At 39.0% G+C, this 20,885-nt stretch overlaps 1 protein-coding gene across 1 annotated transcript in view; it reads right to left on the minus strand.

Moving 5' to 3' along the window:
• elna (elastin a) overlaps nt 1-20,118 on the minus strand; it is an 88,998-nt gene extending 68,880 nt beyond the window's left edge. Inside the window, exons 1-3 of the mRNA XM_036150135.1 lie at nt 19,833-20,118; nt 3,781-3,849; nt 1,631-1,678 (exon numbers count right to left, since the gene is read on the minus strand). Coding sequence (XP_036006028.1) covers nt 1,631-1,678; nt 3,781-3,849; nt 19,833-19,908 — 193 coding nt within the window. The 5' untranslated portion in view covers nt 19,909-20,118. The remainder of the gene's footprint in view (nt 1-1,630; nt 1,679-3,780; nt 3,850-19,832) is intronic.
• Nucleotides 20,119-20,885: the final 767 nt, after the last annotated feature.

Raw genomic sequence — 20,885 nt, forward strand, 5'->3', positions numbered from 1 at the left:
GTGTGAACGTGTGCACATTAGTGAGTGCAACTGGATGAACGTGGCTATGGCGTAAGGCGCTTTGAGTGATAAACATTACTAGAAAAGCGCTATATACAGTACATTAAGTCCATTTACCATTTCAAAAGCCAACCCCTGTGGAGGGGCATACCAGAGGGGTGGGCCTAGATTTTAAAGGCATACTATGCAACATTTTTCAGTTAATTAATGTGTTCTATACCGTTTTGGATGATTAAATGAGTCATTTCAGGTCGAACAAAGGTTTTCTCGGCTGCCCTGGTGGTCTGTGGGGGAAATGCCGTACTTGCAATTGCAGGAGCACTCGGCCCGCACTCACAGGCTCAGAAGTCTCGTGCAAGACCGCGAGAGTCGGTCTTGCTTTACGGCGAGAACTCCATGTGTTTTTTTCCCTGCTATTCACTATATGCAGGCGCGAAAGCAACAACAAAGAACCGCGTGTTAACGTCAAATAAACATGCAAGCATACCGAGTTTTTTTATTATTATTATTATTTTTATTTTTATTTATTTATTTTTTTTTTAATGTTGGCGAGGCGGTAGCATGAGTTTGGCGAGGCGGCCGTCTCGCCAAGATATCGCTGCGGGAAACCCTGATGTTCATACCTTCACTGTGTTAGTCATTGCTTGTACTGCCGTTTTTTCCACTTTTCGTTGCGTTCGCCTGTCTGCTAAGCTCAAAACAACCGCGCCTGGTTTGACGGAGAAACCAGAACAGCTGAGCATCTTTATGACAGTGCACTTTTACTTTCGCCCTCTGGGGGGAGCCTCGCTGGAAAATCAACCCTGGTTGCATAGTATACCTTTAAGAAGAGGGACCGGATAGTGAAATCCTGAAGGGAATGAAGGTCCTTAATAACATTCCACGTTACACATATTGCAATGTGAAAACTTGTTCTTTACTCCCTTGTGTTCAAATGCGACAACAGAGGTTGTTCTAAGAGTGATCTACTATCTGTAAGATACCGTTTACTCACAATCTCTTAAAAAAACTCTTCAAAATCTTAAAAACAAAACTTAAAACAAACAGTCCTGCATTGATTCAGTTGTAGATTCTCAGTGTAAGAAAAAAAAAATATAAGGTTCTTTATCCCTGCTCTGATCAAACCACTGACAAGAAGCAGGAAAACCTTCTCTTCACATCAGCAAGCTGTTCTGCTTTGTGTTGGTGTAACTGTTGAATGTTCCAACAAACATAAAAATGTAAACGTACAAGGGTCACGTCAGTCTTCCTGCAGCCGTACCTTTAATATCTTTGGCTTTAAAAAGCTGCACGGGGTCAAACTTGTTCAGCAAATGGGAGCTGAAGTTTGGCCAACGTTATGAATACAGAGGGTGACCTGCTGCTGAAGTGTGTTGTGCTGCAGAGCTGTGAGGGATAATGTGTGAAGTGACAAGCAGCAGAGAGAATATATGTGGCTTTGCAGCATTCCTGGTGGAAGCATTGACCATTTGGTTCATCAGAATATATAGAGATTTCTAAAATCTTTCATTATGTAGAAAAACTGCAGCTTATTTTTTTAACATTTAATCTGGTAAACAAGAAATAATTCCTAAAAAAAACATTTGTTAAACAGTGTAAAGATCCCAAACTGAAAGTCTCTTCCACTTACCTCCAGCTTTTGCTGGTTTATAGCCTGCTGCACCTCCTCCAGTAGACCCTAAAAGAGTCACAAAGAAATTTATAGCATTACTATGCAAAATATAGCATAATACAATGCCATGAGCTCTAAAACTCTAAAATGAAGACCACAAAGTTAATAAATAAAATAACCCAATAGGGAGCAAACCAGAGGCTAGTTGGAAGGTCACTAGTTAATGATAAATATTTCAGGCAATGTCTCATTGATTTCCTGAGAGAACTATTTGTAGCAGATAGAGATGACGAATAATCATTCAGTTATACAAAACGAGGTTGTTCATCAGTGGTGTCAATGTTTTTGAAGATCTTTTATCTTAATATTTTTATTGATTCAAATAAACTTGAATTCCCTGGCACCCTTAAGCTATGTTCTGTTCTGGAGTTAATGACAAATGAAAACTGCTAAATTGTTAAGGCAGAGTTTAGCAGGAAAGAATCACAACCCTTCCCATTGAGTGCACTAGCTTGGAGACTGCTGGGTAAGCGGTACAGGCTGTTACACAGATGCATATCTGCCTTTGTTGGGGCCTGACGGGTATAATGTCTGCCTATCCACTCATTTTAAACTTCAGAACACGATCTGAGCATTTTTGGGCAAATAATTGAAACTGATCATACAGAGCATGAGAGTGTGCTGCTGCCATGGAGTGAGTCAAAGTGAGTTTGTGGGTATGGGAGAGATAAGCAGAGGAATTGAACCCTCAGCCTAATGCATTCTATCACTGGTATCTTTTCACAGGCGATCCTGCAGATGATCATGGCCAAAGTTGTCTTTAATTTACATAACAGTTTAATCAAATGACATACTTAAACTGAATCAGGGTTTTAATAAAAAAAAAGAAGTAATATTTAAAAGTGGCCAGAATTAAAGATGTAGTCTGAGTGCAATTGGCTGATTTTCAGTCATAATCTAAGCCTAATGTTTGTTTTTTGACAACTAACACAGTTGTTATGCGAATATGGGCAGCAGTCCATTAATAAGCAGACTTATTAAAATTTCATGATTTCTGTGAACAAAGAGAACTGGAGTGAATTTAATTTAATGATGTCAAAAGATAACACATGCACAGCAGGGCACAAGGAAAACAGAACATACAGAGAATCTAGTAATGAAAAAAGACAGTCTGAGAGCTCAAATACTGAGGGAAAAGTGGAGAATGACACTGGATGCAGTGTAAAACAGGACATAATGTGGCGCAGCTGAGATAGAATAAAAGCAAGGAGTAACAACACTAACAATTTACCCACTCTACATTTAATTTAGTTTATTTAAGCACAAATATCTCCTCTGTCAGGGAGTCCTGGTCAAGTTGAGTGGCTCAAGATTTATACATAAACTTGGAAACAAAACACTATGCTATAATCCAAGCCAGCAATTCAATCAATTTTAATTTAAAAACTGTGACACTCATCTGATAAAGCAGTGTTTTAAAAAGCTATTTACAATTACTAAAACGTAATGTGGTTGTAGTTGATATAATAACTAATGTTCATGTAATCAACCATGTGCTACTGGTCATTACCTGCTCAGGAAGAGGTTTTATTTTAAATAAAGGCATTCAAATTATTTATCTATTGATCATCTTAGCTATGATTAAAGATCAGACAACTGATCACTTCCTATTCATTAGATGTTTAATTGAAATCTTCATCACCTGATGATTTGTAATAGACCACTACTTTCCATTGATCAGCTAATCAATATAAGAAATTGGTCCATGGTTTGTCCCTTCTTAGTTTTTATATAGCTCAGCAAAATCTTGAGGGCCCAGTTGTAAAGCATTACGAATGTAATACTGATGAATTTGAAGAAGACACTAAAATGCATCAGTAATCAGTAAACACTTTTCCGTAAAAGTGAAACTAAATTATCTTTGCTTCATAAAAGAAAACCAAACAGCACTTCAAGTTTTCCAGTTTGGCAGAATAACTAAACATAGACTGGTATTCCCGGGTTTCCCATCCTCAACCCTCTGAATCTTTAAACATCATCCAACTCGGCAGGCATTGTGAAAATTAAATCAGCTGCAAAAATACTGTAGCTAATGTTTTCTTTCCCACAGTAGTTTAATTGATCTCTAAAGGCAAACAGAATAGTATGCTGGAGTTGTTTTCTCTTACCTGGAAAGTATCCAGTCCCTGGTTGAAGGGCTCCTGGTCTATACCCAGGACCAGGTGGTACATACACACCTGCAACACACATTGGTAAAACCAACAAATTATCTTACATCCCCAGTGTGCACAACAGCAGAGTGACGTTCCACCAGGCGGCTCACATGCAGTTATCTTATCCCTTTCTCTCTTTCCATTCTAATGTTTCTTTATTTCTAAACAAGAATCCTATTTATTAGACAAACATTCTCCAACACATTCATCATCCTGGAGCTGATCTCTGCTCTGACGGTCACATCTGGGGCTCATCACAGCTGTGATGAAGTGCACAGCAGAAGGTGAATCACCGAGTCGCCTGCTAGAGTGAAAGCAGAACTTTTTAGGTATTAAGATGAGCACACTCGAATTGTTCTCATACTGATGAGGTACCGCGGTTGGACGCTTTGAGTCGGGGGGGAAACTGCCGCAATGCCGTGGACCCCCTCAACCACCCAGATGCATTATCCCCCTACAGCTTTGTTCCTGGCAGGAACTCCTGAGACGGTCATTCTGGCCTCTACACATGATGGCCTCATGTGTGAAAGGAACAACAACAGGAGGACTTTAAAAAAAAAAAAAAGGAGAAAAAACGCATGACTGGTTGTTCTGGGACAAATAACAGCTAAATCCAATGGGACGGGTGAGCTAAGGCCTAAATTATAAGAGTGTATTCTAAAAAAAAGATGCTTCATATCAAAAAACATAATGCAAATGAGAGAGCTGGGGCGGCCGGACCGCAGTGATTATGCCTAATGGCTCCTACATGTGCTGGGAGACCAATTAATTTAAACCACATGTCAAAGGCGGTCATGTGTTTATTAGAGAAGACTGTGTGAACTCAGCCCTGTGCACCGACTGCGGCCATTAGGGGAAGAGCATTACAAGGCATTACTGTCTGGTCCAGCTGCAGGGATATTTATGACACCTAAAAAAAAAAAAAAAAGATTATAAACCCACGCAGTTTGATGAGCTGGAATCCAGCTTCAGTACATTTAAATTCAAGACGGCTCTGAGACTTTCGGTAATTAGCTGTGTAATATTCCTTAGGTTTGTGCCATGATAAAATCCCACTTTGCTTTTTATTGGAAGGCTGGAGCTCAGGAAATGAAGAGGTGGTTCCGTTCGGGAAGACGTGCAACACGCTGAAACGTGAACCAAGAGCCATCTGGGAGGGTCTGTGGAGGTGTCATAGAAAAAGATTGAATGTGCTCTTCTAAAGACCAAATATGTTTTTTACGTGAATTGAATTTTACAAAAGGAGCCTTTTGGAGTCACACTCTCCAAAACAGAAAGGGACTTTCAGCTATGTGTGACGAAGGAGCATCTGTAACAGCATTGTCTCGAAGCCTTGCCTCTCTCTATGTCTGCAAACGAGAAAGGGAATATTGTCTTGACAAAAAAAAAAAGAGATTGTTGTAACAGGACTGTGTTGAATGGATGTGTGGCCACCTATTGGTCCACAGAGAAAGAATCATGTTGGTGATGTGGTTTGTAAGCAAAGACTTCACGAGGTAAGAACAGTGTTTTACTTCGCCTCAGCGGTGGCACCTAACCTGTGGAACAACCTGCTGGTGAACGTCAGAGCTACACAGAGGATTAATCATTTTAAGGCTTGCTTAAAAGCCCACTTCTTCCCTGCATCACACGTGTAGCATTAGTACTAAGTGACATTTTGGTGTTTTGTTAAAAACATGTTTTAAAAGCTACAGTTCTGTTGCGCAGGTTTGCCATCAACAGTACTGTAGCTGCCATAATTTTAGGGTTTTGAACAGTTTTTGTCACCATTGTCATAGATTACAGACAGATTGGGCTCCTCACAAGCTACTGCTTGACTTCTTGGTCCTAACTGGATACATTTGCCTTCGCAGATTTGAGCTGGAGAGTTTGCTATCACTACTTTTTCCCCCTCTTGGATGGACTTTGCGTAATGCATGGTTCTCTGGGTTTAGCGTTGTAATCACGTTGACATCACTCTTTGGCACATTTTGGCTTTTTAAAGTTTCTTGATTTCTGTCATGGAAGCTAATATAACTATCATGAGCTAAAAGCCAAAATGAAAAAAAAAACTAGAGAAAATTAAGTATGCCCCCTTAAGAAAGAAAACATGATGGGATGTTGTTGAAATGTGCTGATGGACCCTTGATCTGTGTTGAGAATTGTAGGAACAACAATATCTCTTTATACAAAGCCAATCTGTGGTCACAATCTAATGTGAAGGACATCTGTTCACGATCATAAACACAATCTTTCCTTCAGTACGGAGCCAAAAAGGCTTTACAGTTAGCTGATTATGTTGAAACCAGGAGAATGTGCCTTCTTCTGACAGACGTGTTAATGGCCACAGTTACAGTGACAGCTGTGCATGATTTCATGAATGAGCAAATACCTTCGAAGATCAGAAACACTAGACAATGGTGGAATTTCTCAAATTTCTTGCGGTTTGGCCTTGTAATTATAACCAAAAGGAACTGAGAATCTTGCAGACTTAAAAGATCACGGTAAAACGAGCAACTATGCATTTGATTCTGTATCTTACCAGCAAGAACAGCTAAAACAATAAAGGTAAAAATCTGCGAGCATATGTCGTTGTTTACGACGATCTGAGATTTTGTCGTTTCAAATAGATCACATGTAGCTCTCAGCTCCACATGACGGGTGCAGAGTGATTGTTCTCATTTTCGCTCCTTCGTTTTACAATCAAAAGAAGGATTTCCTGTCTTGGCAGGAAAGTGGAAACTGCAGGTCTGTGAGCAGCCCTTTTTCCCCTTTTACTTAAGAGCCATATCTTGCTGCTGCTACATTCTTACTGAGTGCATGAAGTTCACCAAAACCGCACATCACAAGGATGGCAAACACTGACGAGTAAATCTAAAAAATTGTCTCCTGATCATTTTAATTCAAGTCATCATCCGGCACTTGCATTCCTGGACAACGCAACCAGGTCATGGGAATAAGCTGGAATGTGTTTGAGGGATAAGGTTCCCCAGGAAAAGAGATCAGATGAGGCTGAATTTATACTAGATTTGACTCAGGTCAAGAGTTTACTTTATGTGTTTGAGGGGTACTAAAGTTTGATGAATACAATGCTACACAAATAAAAGATTTAAATGACTTGACGCTGACAACGTTGATCAAAGTTCTAGAGATTAAACTAAGAATTTGAATATAGTGTGCGTTAAAAACATTACAAATAGTTTAATCTGTCATGAAGTTGTATCCTCCCACATTGAACAATACAGAAAAATCCTACCTTTGAGTAAAGTTAGTCAGCGTGAGGAAAAGAAAAACCATGTGAAGATATCATTGATGCTACATTTATTGACACCCTGGTATTAACATTATTTATAACCCCTTTTACCATTAGGAGAGAGCTTCTATAACATTTGTTAAGATCGGGGCATACAGAGGAAGGTCTCTGCACAAGTCTTTGCAGGGACCACTGGTATTTTGAAGGACTTCTTGAGACTTTGTAGTCTTTGGAAAAGTGACAGACCCAAAGCATCACAGATCCCCCATTGCACTTTGCAGCAGACATGTAGTACTTTACTGAATTTTTCTCCTTAGTTTTACCCCGACCCTAGGAGTTTTTCTGGCTCAAAAATTCAATCTTCATCCCATCTGGCCAAACACAGTTCCAACTAAAACCCATATGTTAACGTTTGGGATGATGGGACACTAATGTCATGGTCCACAGGTGTTTGTATAATGGTTTTCTTTGGTGTGTTTTTTTTTCTCCTTATCATTTTTCGGTTTTCTTTGTGATTTTGTGCATTCCAAATCCTGTGGTCATTATAGTTGTTGAGGTCCTTTCATTTTTTTTTGTTAATTTAGCTGACTTATTTCTGGTGTTCTTCCCTCAGTTCTCACAGCTGTTCAATGTTCCTATGATTAGGCTCACCTGGTTCCCATGCCACTAATCACATCTCTGTATGTAAGCTCCCTGGTTTTCATTGCTCATTGCTGGATTCTACAGGTATGCTCACACCGTTTTTATGTCCCGGTTTCGTTGTGACAAACATTGTAACTTTTTATTTTCTTTATTCAAACTTTCGCTTCACCTCTTTGCCTCTGTTCTGTCTGCATTTGGGTCCAACAAACATGTTTTGTGTCACCAAATATGACACTAAAGGCTTTTTTTCCTGCCATGCCTCCTAAAAAACTGGTTGGTATTTAGACTGAGTCTGATGCTTGCATGACTCCGAGATGCCATATTTTGCTACAGCTTTCTAACAGGGAGTTTTGGAGAATCGTTGTGCATGGTGGCAAATATGAACTTGGAACCTCACGCCGTCTTGTTTGTTACAGTTACTGTTGCCTGAAGATATAGACAACTTTAGAGAAGTACCTGATTTTTGTAGCTAATTCTATAAGATCATGAACTTCCTTGGTTAAATGCCACCTACTCTTGTGTTAGTCTTTTTGAGGGGTTGCTAAAACAAAGGGGGAATATTCTAATACCCTAGGGCAGGGATGACCAACCTTTGTGAACCTGAGACCTACTTCATTGCTACTATGCCATACGAAGGGCTACCTGTACTGACTTTTGAACTAAAGAGTCAGAGTTCACCTTAACTACATGTAATAATGCTTTTAAATCTGAGTAAATACAAGTATGATTAAGAAGGAAGAGCAACTGAATAAAATTGCATACTTTTAAACTAAGCTCACTTGAGTTTTTTTCTATTTTTTGAACAGGCTTGAGGTCACTAAAAAAGGTCCTTGGGGGCTACCTGGTGCCGGCGGACACGATGTTGGTGACCCCTGCCCTAGGGAGAAACATGTGGTCATGTATTAATAGAGAAGTAAAACATTATTATAAAAAAATGCCTCAGAACATTGGTTTTAGAGAAATCATTTGCCTCAAGGCAAAATGTTAAACGTTAGATTTTTCTAAATGTTCGATGTCAAGATACTGCGTCTCTAAGTCCAAAGATTTATTTATATTAAGGCTATTTAGACATTTTTACTAGGAGTGCCAGTAACTGCCCCCAAGTGGTCAAACAATTACCAGCTGAATTAATTTGAAAATAAGTCAGACCATCTTCCTTTTACTCCTAGCTTTTGGCAGGACTATTAGAGTTAATCTTCACTGCTGCCGACAGAGATTGTGCATACCACAGTGTGGGTTAAGGAACATTGTTATTTAGAATTATTGTTTTGCTGCAACAAAAAAATAATAATTGTGGTAATCTGGTTTAGTATCAGATTTCATATTCTTCAGCAAAAATAGGCAATGCTGTATTTAGTGCTGCACATCTCTGTCTGTCACAAGGTCAATAAGGTCAAATAGTATGACTAGAGAATAATATGTATATCAAATGCAGTGGAGTGGTGACCTAGTGGTTAGAGCAGGGCGCTGGCGTTCTGAGAAGGCTGTAAGTGTTCCGGTTTGATTCCCACAGACTACCACTCTGGGTCCCGGAGCATGACCCTTAGCCTCAGAGGGCTCCCCTAGGTGCCACACAGAGGCTGGGTTGAATGCAGATAAAATACATTTCATTGGAATGTACAAAGAAATTTCAATAAAGAGGATTATTTTTAAACAGGAAAGTTTATAATTTATCGCATTGAACATCTGATTTCAGGATAAACATGAGTGTTTATTGTTGATGTTACTTTCGTTATTAGATTAAATTAGATTCAACTTTATTGTCATTATGCAGGTACAGGTACAAGGCAACGAATTGCAGTTTAGGTCTAACCAGAAGTGCAATAGCAGCAAGTGCAGGATAAACAATGGTTCAGGACATGGATATGTACTGAATAAATATAGAGATGAATACTATTATAAACAGAATTTTACTGACAGATTTGTCCTATGAATATAATATGTAGATAACTAGTATTGTGAACTCAATTTACAGCTGGATATGTACTGAATGCGACATACAGGTGGATATTACTATAAATAGAGTTTTTACAGAATTGTACAATAGGACAATATTGTTAATGTTATTGTTCTAATTTCACACATCTCTAAACTGATACACAAGGCTAAATCGAGCACCTGAAGTAAGCATTATTACTCCCTACAGATTATTGTAAAACCAAAGAAATTTGGAACAGCTGCTCTTGCCTCATGGAAAGCAATCATAATTTACAGCCGTCACCTGAGCAGCCATCAAAAAGAGGTATAATATTTAAAGGCGTAGCTTACCAGAAACAGTCTAATAAAGTAAAATAAATTCTACCCAGATTTATGCATGTTTAACATAGATAATGTCATGGTTCAAATGTCACACTGGAAAGTGGAGAGGTATTTATCAGCTGGTTAGCTGGCAAAACAAGTCAGCATTAACAATACAGGCTACAGAGAACCCCTATGATGCCTTACAAATTCTAAGAGAAACATTTATTCCATCTAAAATAACTCATTTTATGGATAATGGGGGTTGCTGCACTCCCAGCTAATGACTGGATATAAAAATGTTCAGAAATTGTAGGTCAGAACTTGTTTTTTTATTTTATTTGGATCAAACCAAAGCCAATGATGTATTTTTCCACAGTACCTCCCATGTTAACAGTGATTTTTTTTTTTTACAACCCCACTTGGTTGCTTGAGAGAGACGTGTTTTATTTCATTCACAACAAACTGGTGAGTAATTTGACATTTCCCCAACCTCTGTGCTGTGGTTGTTTAATGGCTTGCTTCTGGGGATGACAATTAGCTTGACTGTAGGGATGCAAAACAATTTCATGTGGGTGCAAACAAAACACACACACAGAAATAAAGACAGATGCTGGCTTTCTGTTTGAAAAAGTTTACACAAACAGACATGATCATAATGGACAGCTTGGTAAATTATGAGGGAAACTGCTATAAAATGTGAAATAATTTCTCTCACACTATTGTGAATTAAATATATACAAATGAAAATTACCTACAGAACAGTGTTCATGCCTACACAGTCATGTGAATATGTGTTTATTTGCGTTTTTGCCTGTCCTAAAACTTTCAGATCAAAGAAATTTTAAGATGAGACAAAAAAAAAAAAAAATGGGTCATAAATGCAAAATGACGTTTTTAAATTTTAAGTGTTAAGGCAAACAAGCTGTCCATCCTGACCTGGTCCTATGTGAAAAACAAATTGCCTCCTTGTTAAATTATGAAGTAAGGGAGATTTAGTCCAGTTTCATTAGCCACACCCATATCCACTCACTACAAGGCCTGTAAAACAGACATTTTCTAAAACAACTGTTCTGAGAACATGAAGTAAGCCAAGATATCCTGAAAACAGACAGCATTGTGTCCTGATCTATAGAAAGTCAAGAACAGATAAAAAAAAAACAAAGTCACTGACTGCTGTCGATCTGGAAGGGGGTCTCAGAGCCATTTCCAAGGCTTTGGGACTCCGGCGTACGACAATGAGAGTCATTTTCCACAAATTGAGAAAAAACACTGAACAGTCGTAAACCTTCCCATGAGTGCCCTGCCAAAATCTCTTCAAGTGTGCATCAAAGACTCGTTCAGGAGTTTGCAAAGGAACCAAGAACAACATTTAAAGCCCTACAGGTTTCACCTGCTTCAGTTAAAGTCGCAATAAAGAGTTCCCAATCCAACAATAAGAACAGGACTGGGTCAAGACAGCACCTATGAGTTCTGACAGCGAAACAGACTCCTGTTGTTTATCATTCACCCAAAAAACACCTTGATTATCCCAAACACCTCTGGGAAAACATTATGTGGACTGATGAGACAGAAGGGGCACTTTTTTGGAGGGTTTTGCTTCCTATTACTGCTGGAAGAAAACTAATACAGTGAGATTCAGAAACGGAACATGATAGCAGCAGTCTGAAAAAAGGTAGTTATAATGGGAAGGTTTGGGCGGTTTTGCAGCTTCCAGACCTCGACGACTTGCATCAAATTCTGTTAAAAAACGCAATATTCTGAGGGAGAATGTCTCGCTGTCTGCTTAGCACCTTAAGCTCAAACACACTTGGGTTATTTGGCAGGACAGTGATCAGAAGCATGACAGCAAGTCTACCTCCAAATGGCTTATTTAAATGAAGGTGTTGTAGCTGTCTAGTCTAAATCTGGACTTAATTGCAATTGAAATACTGTGATATGAACATAAAAAGCTCATTCATGTTGAGCTACCACCCCCCAACCACTACCAACTGAATAAAAACAATTCTTCAAAGACAAGAGGGACAAAATTCCTCCAAAGTGATGTAAAAGCCTAATTCCCAGTTATCCTGAACACTTGTAGGCGGCTGCTCCCGCCGATGGTGTCGCAACTAATTATAAGATTTTTTTCCACACAGGGTTTGATTCCTTAATGAATGTAATTACTATTTAAAAACATTTAAAATAATTTAATTAAATAATATTTCATTTTGTCTTTACTTAGGCTATCTGTGTCTGAAATTAAAATTGCAAAGCAGATATCCTTTTTCATATGAACGCATTAGCTATGGTTAACTCCGTGCAGCTCAAATGTGGCATATTAGAGTTCGGCAACCTAGTTTTGAGCACGCCTACGTCTCCCGGTGCCAGACTCAGGAAACAAGATAGTACCAATTTCAGACTGTTCTTCCAGAGTATCCATATGGATGGAAACAAAAAAAAAAACATGTCAAATGCATTTAACAAAATGAAATTTATCTGACTACAGCATTTCTCTTTTGGTCATGTCCAACCTCATCTCCGATCTGTGCCCCAAAGCCTTGAAACGAAAATCAAAGACAAGGCACAAATGCTGTAACTCTGTGCCTTCCAGCATGTTGAGCGAAGTTTTTCCTCTAGAAGCTGACAGGGAATAATTACAAGATCAGGCGAGTCATGTCTTTGAAACTAAAAACAAAAAACAAAAAAAAACAAAAAAACAAACTAGAGTTGAATACAAAGGAGGAAAAAGCCACACTGGAAGATAACCATCCACTATGGGAAATCACTACAAGCTGGTGGAACGAACTGTTCATATTATCACTCCTTTCCAGAGATGGATTCATGCGATCAAATCATTGAGTAGAGCCGACATAGTTACAAGCTAAAGCAAAAAATGTGTCATGTTACAGTCATTGCTCACTGGTATAATATGCACCAGTTATAACCCTTCAAATGTGCAGTGATGAAGTTGACAGACTTACTCATTGAAGGGCATTGAGAGCCCCGAGGAAGGTTTCAGTGACCGGCATGTGTTCAATCAGGGTTTTATTTAAAAAGATTCCATAATGGTGTCCACATCTTGTCTTGTTGCCTCTAAAACTTAAAAGATCTGGGACATCAATAGTGTCTGGAGGAGACTGAAAACATTCCCGACAGGAGCCAGCCCAGACTACAGCGGGTCTGCTTCTGATAGATCGCAGCCTGGTGAGTTAATGTGCTTCTTCTTTGAGGATTTGGCTCAGGCTGACTGCAGACCAAACACATGACTGGGAGATGTTAGAACTGACTTTATCCAAGCCTAAACAGTAAGCACTACACAGATAAAGTGTTAGAAGCACTAATGATGATGATTGAAAGCAATGCAAACAACCCTCACAGAAACTTTGCCTCTGAAGGAAGCCCATGAAAGTGATGGCTTGAGGTGAGACAAGGGGGAATTTTGAGACTCTGGCTCAGTTTGCAATCAGAAGGTTGTAGGTTTTATTCTAGCTTCCCCAGTCACGTGTCGATGTATCCCTTGGCAAGGCACTTAACCCAACGTTGCCTTCCAATCTGCCTATGGTTGGTGTATGTCCGTTTGTGAGAGTGATTGGGTGGCTTTAGTGTAAAAAGCTTTGAGTCGTCGTTATGAAAGGAAAAGTGCTAAATAACTTCAGTCCATTTACCAGTTTACCATTTACCAAAGTTGGTCATCCATTTCTGAAGGCACTGGACTGGATAAAATATACTATGTCCATTCATATGTCTGTAGTACAATCCACAATAAACCTTTGTTTCTGGTTCAGAATTTGACCTGAAACTATACATGTGGGTGGAAGCCTCCCTCTTACAAAATGGTTCATATTTTTTTATATGAGATTCAACTGAATAGTTTATAAAGTGGTTGACAGATCTCATGTGATCATATTCATCCTGTGTTTAGAGATTAGTTTTGATGGCTCAAAGTAACGCTTAAAAGAAATAAGTGGATTTCTACTATTAAAGTGAGTTCTGCCTCAAAAACATACCATTGGGAATCAAGAATCAAGAGTCTTGAAATGTTGGTGAAACACTGGTTCAGAATGCACATTTAGCACACAAACACAAATAAAAATAAATTAAAAGACCCTCTAAAATACAAAAACACAATATGAAAAAAGGTTTATTTTCACTTTAAGCTGTACACCACAAAAAAAAATACTTGTCTGTCCTAAAACTAATCACTACTAAGGCATATTCAGATAAAAATTAAATGTTCAAGTTGAAAAAAAAGAAGAAATACAAAGTCGATTTGCAGAACGATGCAAGAAATTGTGCAATTTGGATGCATGTACTAATCAAACACTTCCCAAGATGCTAAAAGGTGTGCAATTACAAATTTGTACATGAGGCACTGTGTGGTAATTCTTAATTGGATCCAGAACCCATGGAATCAGTATCATGTTTGTAAACATAAAGTGCAGCTTGTGCTGAGACAGACAATGAACTGGGCTGATGGTTAATAGGATTTTCAGCAGAGGACGGTTGCCTTCACAGCTTTGGGAAAGAAAAAGTCTGGTTTTGAATTAATGTTCCTGAATCATTTTCCTGATGGAAGTGGGACCAACAATGCATTGCCCAGGTGGGTGGGGTCTGTGGCAATATGTCTGGCCCTTTTCTAGGTCCACTGTTTGTTCCTAGAGTCTCAAAAAGTAGAATGGCAGATCTTTTAGTCGTCCAACTCCCACTTTAGTCCGTGGGGCAGACACCCTGTCTACTTTTAAGACCTGGTTTAAAACTTTCCTTTTTGACAAAGCTTATAGTTAGAGTGGCTTATGTTATCCTGAGCTATCTCTGTAATTATGTTGCTATAGGTTTAGGCTGCTGGAGGACATCAAGATCACACTCTCAATCTGCTGAGTTCTCCTACTGTTCTCCAATTTAGATTGTTTGCTGTTATTTCAAATTTTAACTTTTTTCATTTCATAGCAAGTACAGCTGGTCTGGCGTTCTGTTCTGATGCTGTGTCACCATCCAGGGGGGTTGATCTTCTGCCATTACCCTCTAACATAGAAGGTATTTCTGGATCGGTTTTATGTCTCTGCTCTCTCTTCTCTAATCCCCAGTCGGTCGAGGTAGATGGCCATTCATACTGAACCAGGTTCTGCTGGAGGTTTTCCTTCCTGTTAAAGAGGAGTTTTCCTCTCCACTATCACTACATACATCTAGCAACTGTGGACGCCACGTTATACTCAGTGTGAGGGATTGCTGAAAAGCCATTAACAATGCAGACAACTTTCAGGAGGAGCGAATGCTGCTTGTCAAGACAATCTGCTGGGTTTCCTTAGATAGGAAACTTTTTGACCAATCTGTCTGTATGATTTGATTAAATTTGACTTTGTAAAGTGCTTTGAGATGTCATGTGTTGTCAATTGGCAGTTTATAAATAAAATTGAATTGAATTGAACTGAATAATTATAGTAACCAGTTAATTAAGCTGTTTACTTTTTAGTGCAAGGTCCTGCTGATAGTCTACGAGCAGTAGAAGGCTTTTTTGTTTGTCTTCAATTTGTATAAATAGACAATTGTTTCTACCTTGTTAAAAGAAATTAAGTTTGAAAAAAAAACTGTTGCATGCCGCATTTGAATTTTGTTTCTTTTTGCTTTTCGATACACACATTAAACTGCAACGCCAAAATGAAGATGCGTGACAAACCATGATCCCTGAGAAATTACCATTTATTTCCACACTAACATTACAGCAGTTTAACTTTCTGTAAATGTTTGGGAACTGCAATGGTTCTAAGATGCTAGAAATCCACTTTTTTAGCCATCATCTAAAGCTTTCACAAGAAATCTGTCTGGATATGTACAAATTGATGTGTCTTGAGTTTTTCATGGCAAGTGAGTGATTAACTGCTCACATCCTTACATGAGAATTTTGAAAAAAACAAAAAAAAACAAAAGCCAAAGTTCGTTCATAATAACAAGTACGGTTCAATCATTGCTTGAACCCAAACAGAATCCTCCCCAAATGAGTTCAGAATGAAGTCATCACACTGCAAAATCACACCAAGCCACTCAATATAAACATATTAAATTGCTCTAGTGGATCAGGCAATAAAGAAGCTAAATTAAAACCTCTCCGTGAGAGAACAGCCTGTGTTTTATCCAGACGTAGGTTCAGTTGTTCCGTTTCTTTAAATGTAGAGTAGACCTGTTGAGTGACAGGACCCACACAGTAAATATCATATTTATTCAGTTAGCTTTAGTTGGCATGTCACTTTGGCAGAACAGGGGAGCGGAGCCAGTGAGGGGCTCACGACACGTTACCAAAAGTCCTGAAGCATCAAGGTAATCAGTCCAGGTAAAAACCAACAAGCTCCTTTACTGATGCACTTCAACACTACAGGTTTTTAGACTGAACAGGCCTACCCACAAGTCTGTTGAGATCATTTTAAACTTAAGAAATGCCAAGCTAATCTCACTGATTTGTGTAATAAGCTCCTTGTGGCTGATCTGGTCAGTGCCAAAGGAGCCAAACAGGCTTCCAGCTGCACAAAAAACAAAACAAAACACACACACACACAAATAAAAAATATATAAAATACAAATTCACAGATCTGTCTTCAGTCCTGGAGCGCCATTTTCCCTGGTGGTGACTAAGTTCAGAACCAGTGATAGTTTTTCTAGTAACTGTGGATGGGCAGGTATGGGGCAGGCAGTGATGCAAATGTACAATGCTGTGACTAAGTGGTGGTCTATAACTTGCTTAAATACAATAAGCAGTGTCCAAATGATTAATCTATTTATAAGGACCAAAAAGAAAAAAGAAAAAAGCATGACCTGATGAGGAAAAAAGTGATTGTCTTTCTAAAATGAAAGTCTCGTTTTGCCATACTTGGACATAGACTAATGACTTGATTTTCTTCTTCAGGATTTTCTGCTAGAGAGCACATTATGTGGTTCCATCAATTACTGCAAGTCATCCAGGTCCTTAAATTGTCAGGTTTGATGTAGGTGGGGCCAAATACAGAGAAGACACTGGCACAATAGGAAAAGTACTGACGGGATGAAAGACAGAAGGATCTGACGAGGAGGTAAAGGACTGACTGGCTTTTAAGCTACTGTGAAGGTGGCTGAGTGGCATGAAGACCAGGTGGGACAAAAAGGTGGAACGCCCTGCAGCTGGGAGAGAACGGAGGGGCTGAGAGAAGGTGACGAGTCCACAAGGAAATGAACGCAAGCGCAGCAAGACACAAACGGAACGAACTGAAGAGAAATTTAAGCCTAATAGTTAAATAAGAGTCTAAACCAATACCAAAGAGCAGAAAAGAAGAAAGAACTTTGAATTTGAACACAAAGGAATGCACTGCTTACGGCCCGACCTTAAGTGACAAAGATCAGCTACCCTAAATAATCCAAATACAAAACAGATTGATGTAAACACCTGTTGCATCATAATAGCAAAAGCAAAACAGACCCAGACCATCACACTACCACCATGTCTGACTGTGGGCATGATTTTCTTTTCTGAAATGCTTGTAGCTTTATGTTAGAGACACGTACCTTACTCAAAATGGGTCCTCAGAATATTTTCTGGGTTTTTTTTCTGGGTATTTCACAAGCTTTTTTTTATTAATGGTTCCAGATTGAAGATGGTTTATAGAAATTGCTTAATGACCATTTTCAGACTGATAGATGTTTGTTGCTTTTTGAGATTTTCTCGTCTTCTACGTTTAGCATGTTGTCATACAGGCTCTGTTTAAGTGACGCTCTTTATTCTACAGGCCGGGCAGTGATCAGGCCTGGGTGTGGTCAGCTAAACTAAACCAAAGAATGTGCATAATCACAGTTAATTTAAGATTTAGACAAGTGTTAGAATTATTCGGGTAACTTTTTCTCCCGTTGATAAATGAAATCGGAATTTGAAAACTGTATTTTATCTCTATCTAATGTTAAAAACTGTTTAATGATCCAATAATTTAACTGCGACAAAAAAAGAAGAAATCTCAAGTCGATGTTTCATGGCATTGCATGCATTGATGTGAAGGTAATGAAACAAAACTTAAATGCAATAAATCAGGGGCTCTATCCAAACAATGTGGTTGCTTATTTAGCAAAATAAAGCGTTTTCCTAATGCTTTTGGAAAGTATTTTGCCTTTTTCATCAAAGTAGCAGCATGTTCCTGCAAAGAGACATGCAGCGCCATGGGAAGGGACACATGTATTAACAAAAGAACACGTCAGTGGCTTCCTCTAAGACTATAAGTCATTTATACTTGTCGATGGAAAGCTTTCAGGTTTAGCCTGGCACTGTACCACGATTCTGAATTTCCCAAGCATAAAGAGGTGTTTTCTGGCCAGGAGCACCAAATGGGCGGATGGGGTGTTAATGAGGTTCATGTTACTCACAGATAATTTCCCCTTGGACCATGCACAGAGGCATTTATTTTTTTTTATGAGGTTAAAGTGCACGCACAGATGGAACTGCTTTAAGCCTCCCAGAAATGCTTGATAGAAATGAATTCAGTATTCGCTGGAGATCAAAGTTCTGCTCCAAAGTCAGTATTGAAATTTGTTGGCTCCATTTTGTGCTGCATATTTAACCTGACAGCAGCTCAAAATTTCAGCCCAAATGTGGAATGCAAATGATAAATGTTGTACGAGAGGGCGAGATGAAAGAGAGACGACGCGGTCTTCGAACTGACAGCCGCCAGATTTGGCAAATTATTCACAACATGGATGGAAATTAAACAAGGGGAGTGGATAACTGGGAAAAAAGGTTTATTTATTTTGGAATAATTGCAATTTTTGGAAAAGGACTCTGGGACACAAGAGGATAGGGAGGACAAACAGCTGTGTCATTTAAACTGGATAGAAAATAAAAATGGAATTCACGACGGCATTTCCAGCTCCAGATGATTAACATGTTTTCCATTTTGAGGTTGAATAACTCGGAGACTCTCAGCCAAAACAGACTGAGAACCAATCAAGTAACACAAATATTGGAGGACGAACAAATCTCGCAAGCTGAATGATAGCGGGAGGAAAGTACACGCTCACAGCCTCGCTCTCTTCTTCCCCTCGGTCTTAAACAGATAACATAACTTCAAGCTGCAGTTAAAGCTACGCTCCCATATCTGCAACAACAGAACATCTAGTCAAAGCTTTCTCTGCCGACCCTCGGGTCGAGTAGATCCACCCAAGGGGTTCATCGGGGGTGTATTTAATCTGTGTGGCTTCTCTGAGCAGAAAGAGAGGCCAGCTGGCAGCTTCTGCATCTGACTTTTTTTTTTTTTTTTTTTTTTTTTTTTGAGGATGGGATCTGCAGCCAAGTGAATATACACCGACACACGCTAAGGTGTGTGCAGGAGCCAGTTCACTTATGTGAAACACAATAAAAAGCGCATGCTCATAAGAAACAAGCTTGGAGAACAAATCAATGCTATAAAATTAGAGATTTAGATCGGCTATATTCCATGACATGAGGCGGTAGGCATAAATTATTGTCAAGGATTGACTTTTAGATGCCATAACAATTTAAAGTTTTTGGACACAGATGTCTTGTCCGATTCAGGCAGCTGTGGGATCCTTAGGTTTTCTCTAAATTTGCGTCAATAAACTTTTATGTTTGATGCAAAAAAAAAAACATATGCAAAAGAATGACTCCACTTTTAAGTGTTTTTTCAATGATGTGAGCAACTGCTGGTATGTCTTTTTAGAAATGCATTAGGAAAAGCATTTCAGTTCTAATAACTTTACTTTTTTTTAATAGGAAAGTGCAATAAAGTGCACTTTAATGAAAATAAACACATTGTTTTAACAAGAAAAGCTTTAATCTGATCACCTAAAGCTGGTTTTTATTGTACAAAAAATGGCCCTGATGCACCTATTCTGAGTCTGGGTGGGATGCCGCGCAAATTCCTGCAGAGTTCACCTGCTTCACACTTACCTCCTTGAAGAGAGGACTGAAGCAGCGCTAGAAGGACGACTCCACAGAAGAGCAAGAGAGTGTTTCTGTTAGCCATCTCTCTCCAGAATGCACCACCCCTCTCTCCTCAGCTGGTTTTATTCTCTCCGAGCTAATTACCACTTCCCGGGGTCTCAAAGAGCAGCGCAGCAAAGTGAGAAAGGTAAAAAGATACGAGGGAGAGACTCTGTGTAATTACAAGCAGGGGAGACGACGCTTTGCTTTATCCCCCCACTCTGAGTCTGGTGTTGCTGTTTTTATTCTGGTGACTGCTGCCAACAGCCGAGAAACTGCTGCCAGCAAGGAAAGAAAGAGAGGGGGAAAACACACACACACACACACACACACACAAATACACAGACATCCCGCTCCCCCCCATTCCTCAAGGAATTGAAATGTCAGCCAAACATTTGTGTGGACATACAGAAATATCTGTTAGAGTCAAAAAGAGTATAAAGAAGAGCAAATTGCGTTTCAGAATAACGATTTATTTTCTATGGTTCTCATTACTACTAGATTGTGACAAGGAATAACAAAACTTGTGAACAAAAAAAAAATCCCAAAACACCACTGAGAACAAGCCATTGCAGCGTGAGTTGTAAAAGGGAAAAAATAAATAAAATAGGAAAGTTGTTGGCAACAAATGGGTGTCACAAAGTAAAAAATAATTCACATTTGAAGTCTTGTAACAGCAACTAATGAAGATGCAATTTAATGACAGAACTGTGCTCTAAGATCGGACCCTTGTTCTTGTGCATTTTTTATTTCTAAACCGTCTCGTTTTCCAGACTCGCATTTCAAGATCTGTCAGTGATTCCAACCGTCTGAACATTTGAACACAAAACATGTACCTACTTGGGTTTTATGGTCTGTTTGTTCTCCAAATCAGTAAAGAACACGATGGAGAGGTTGGCCTCTGATTCATATCGGATTTAAATTTTTTTTTCTTTTCACCACCTACTAATGTGCAACACACAGACTTTCAAAACTAGAGTGGGTAATCCCACACTAGATAGGCCACCATTTTTTAAAAGA

The sequence above is a fragment of the Fundulus heteroclitus genome, chromosome 18 (genome assembly GCF_011125445.2).
Source record: "Fundulus heteroclitus isolate FHET01 chromosome 18, MU-UCD_Fhet_4.1, whole genome shotgun sequence".
NCBI lineage: Eukaryota > Metazoa > Chordata > Actinopteri > Cyprinodontiformes > Fundulidae > Fundulus > Fundulus heteroclitus.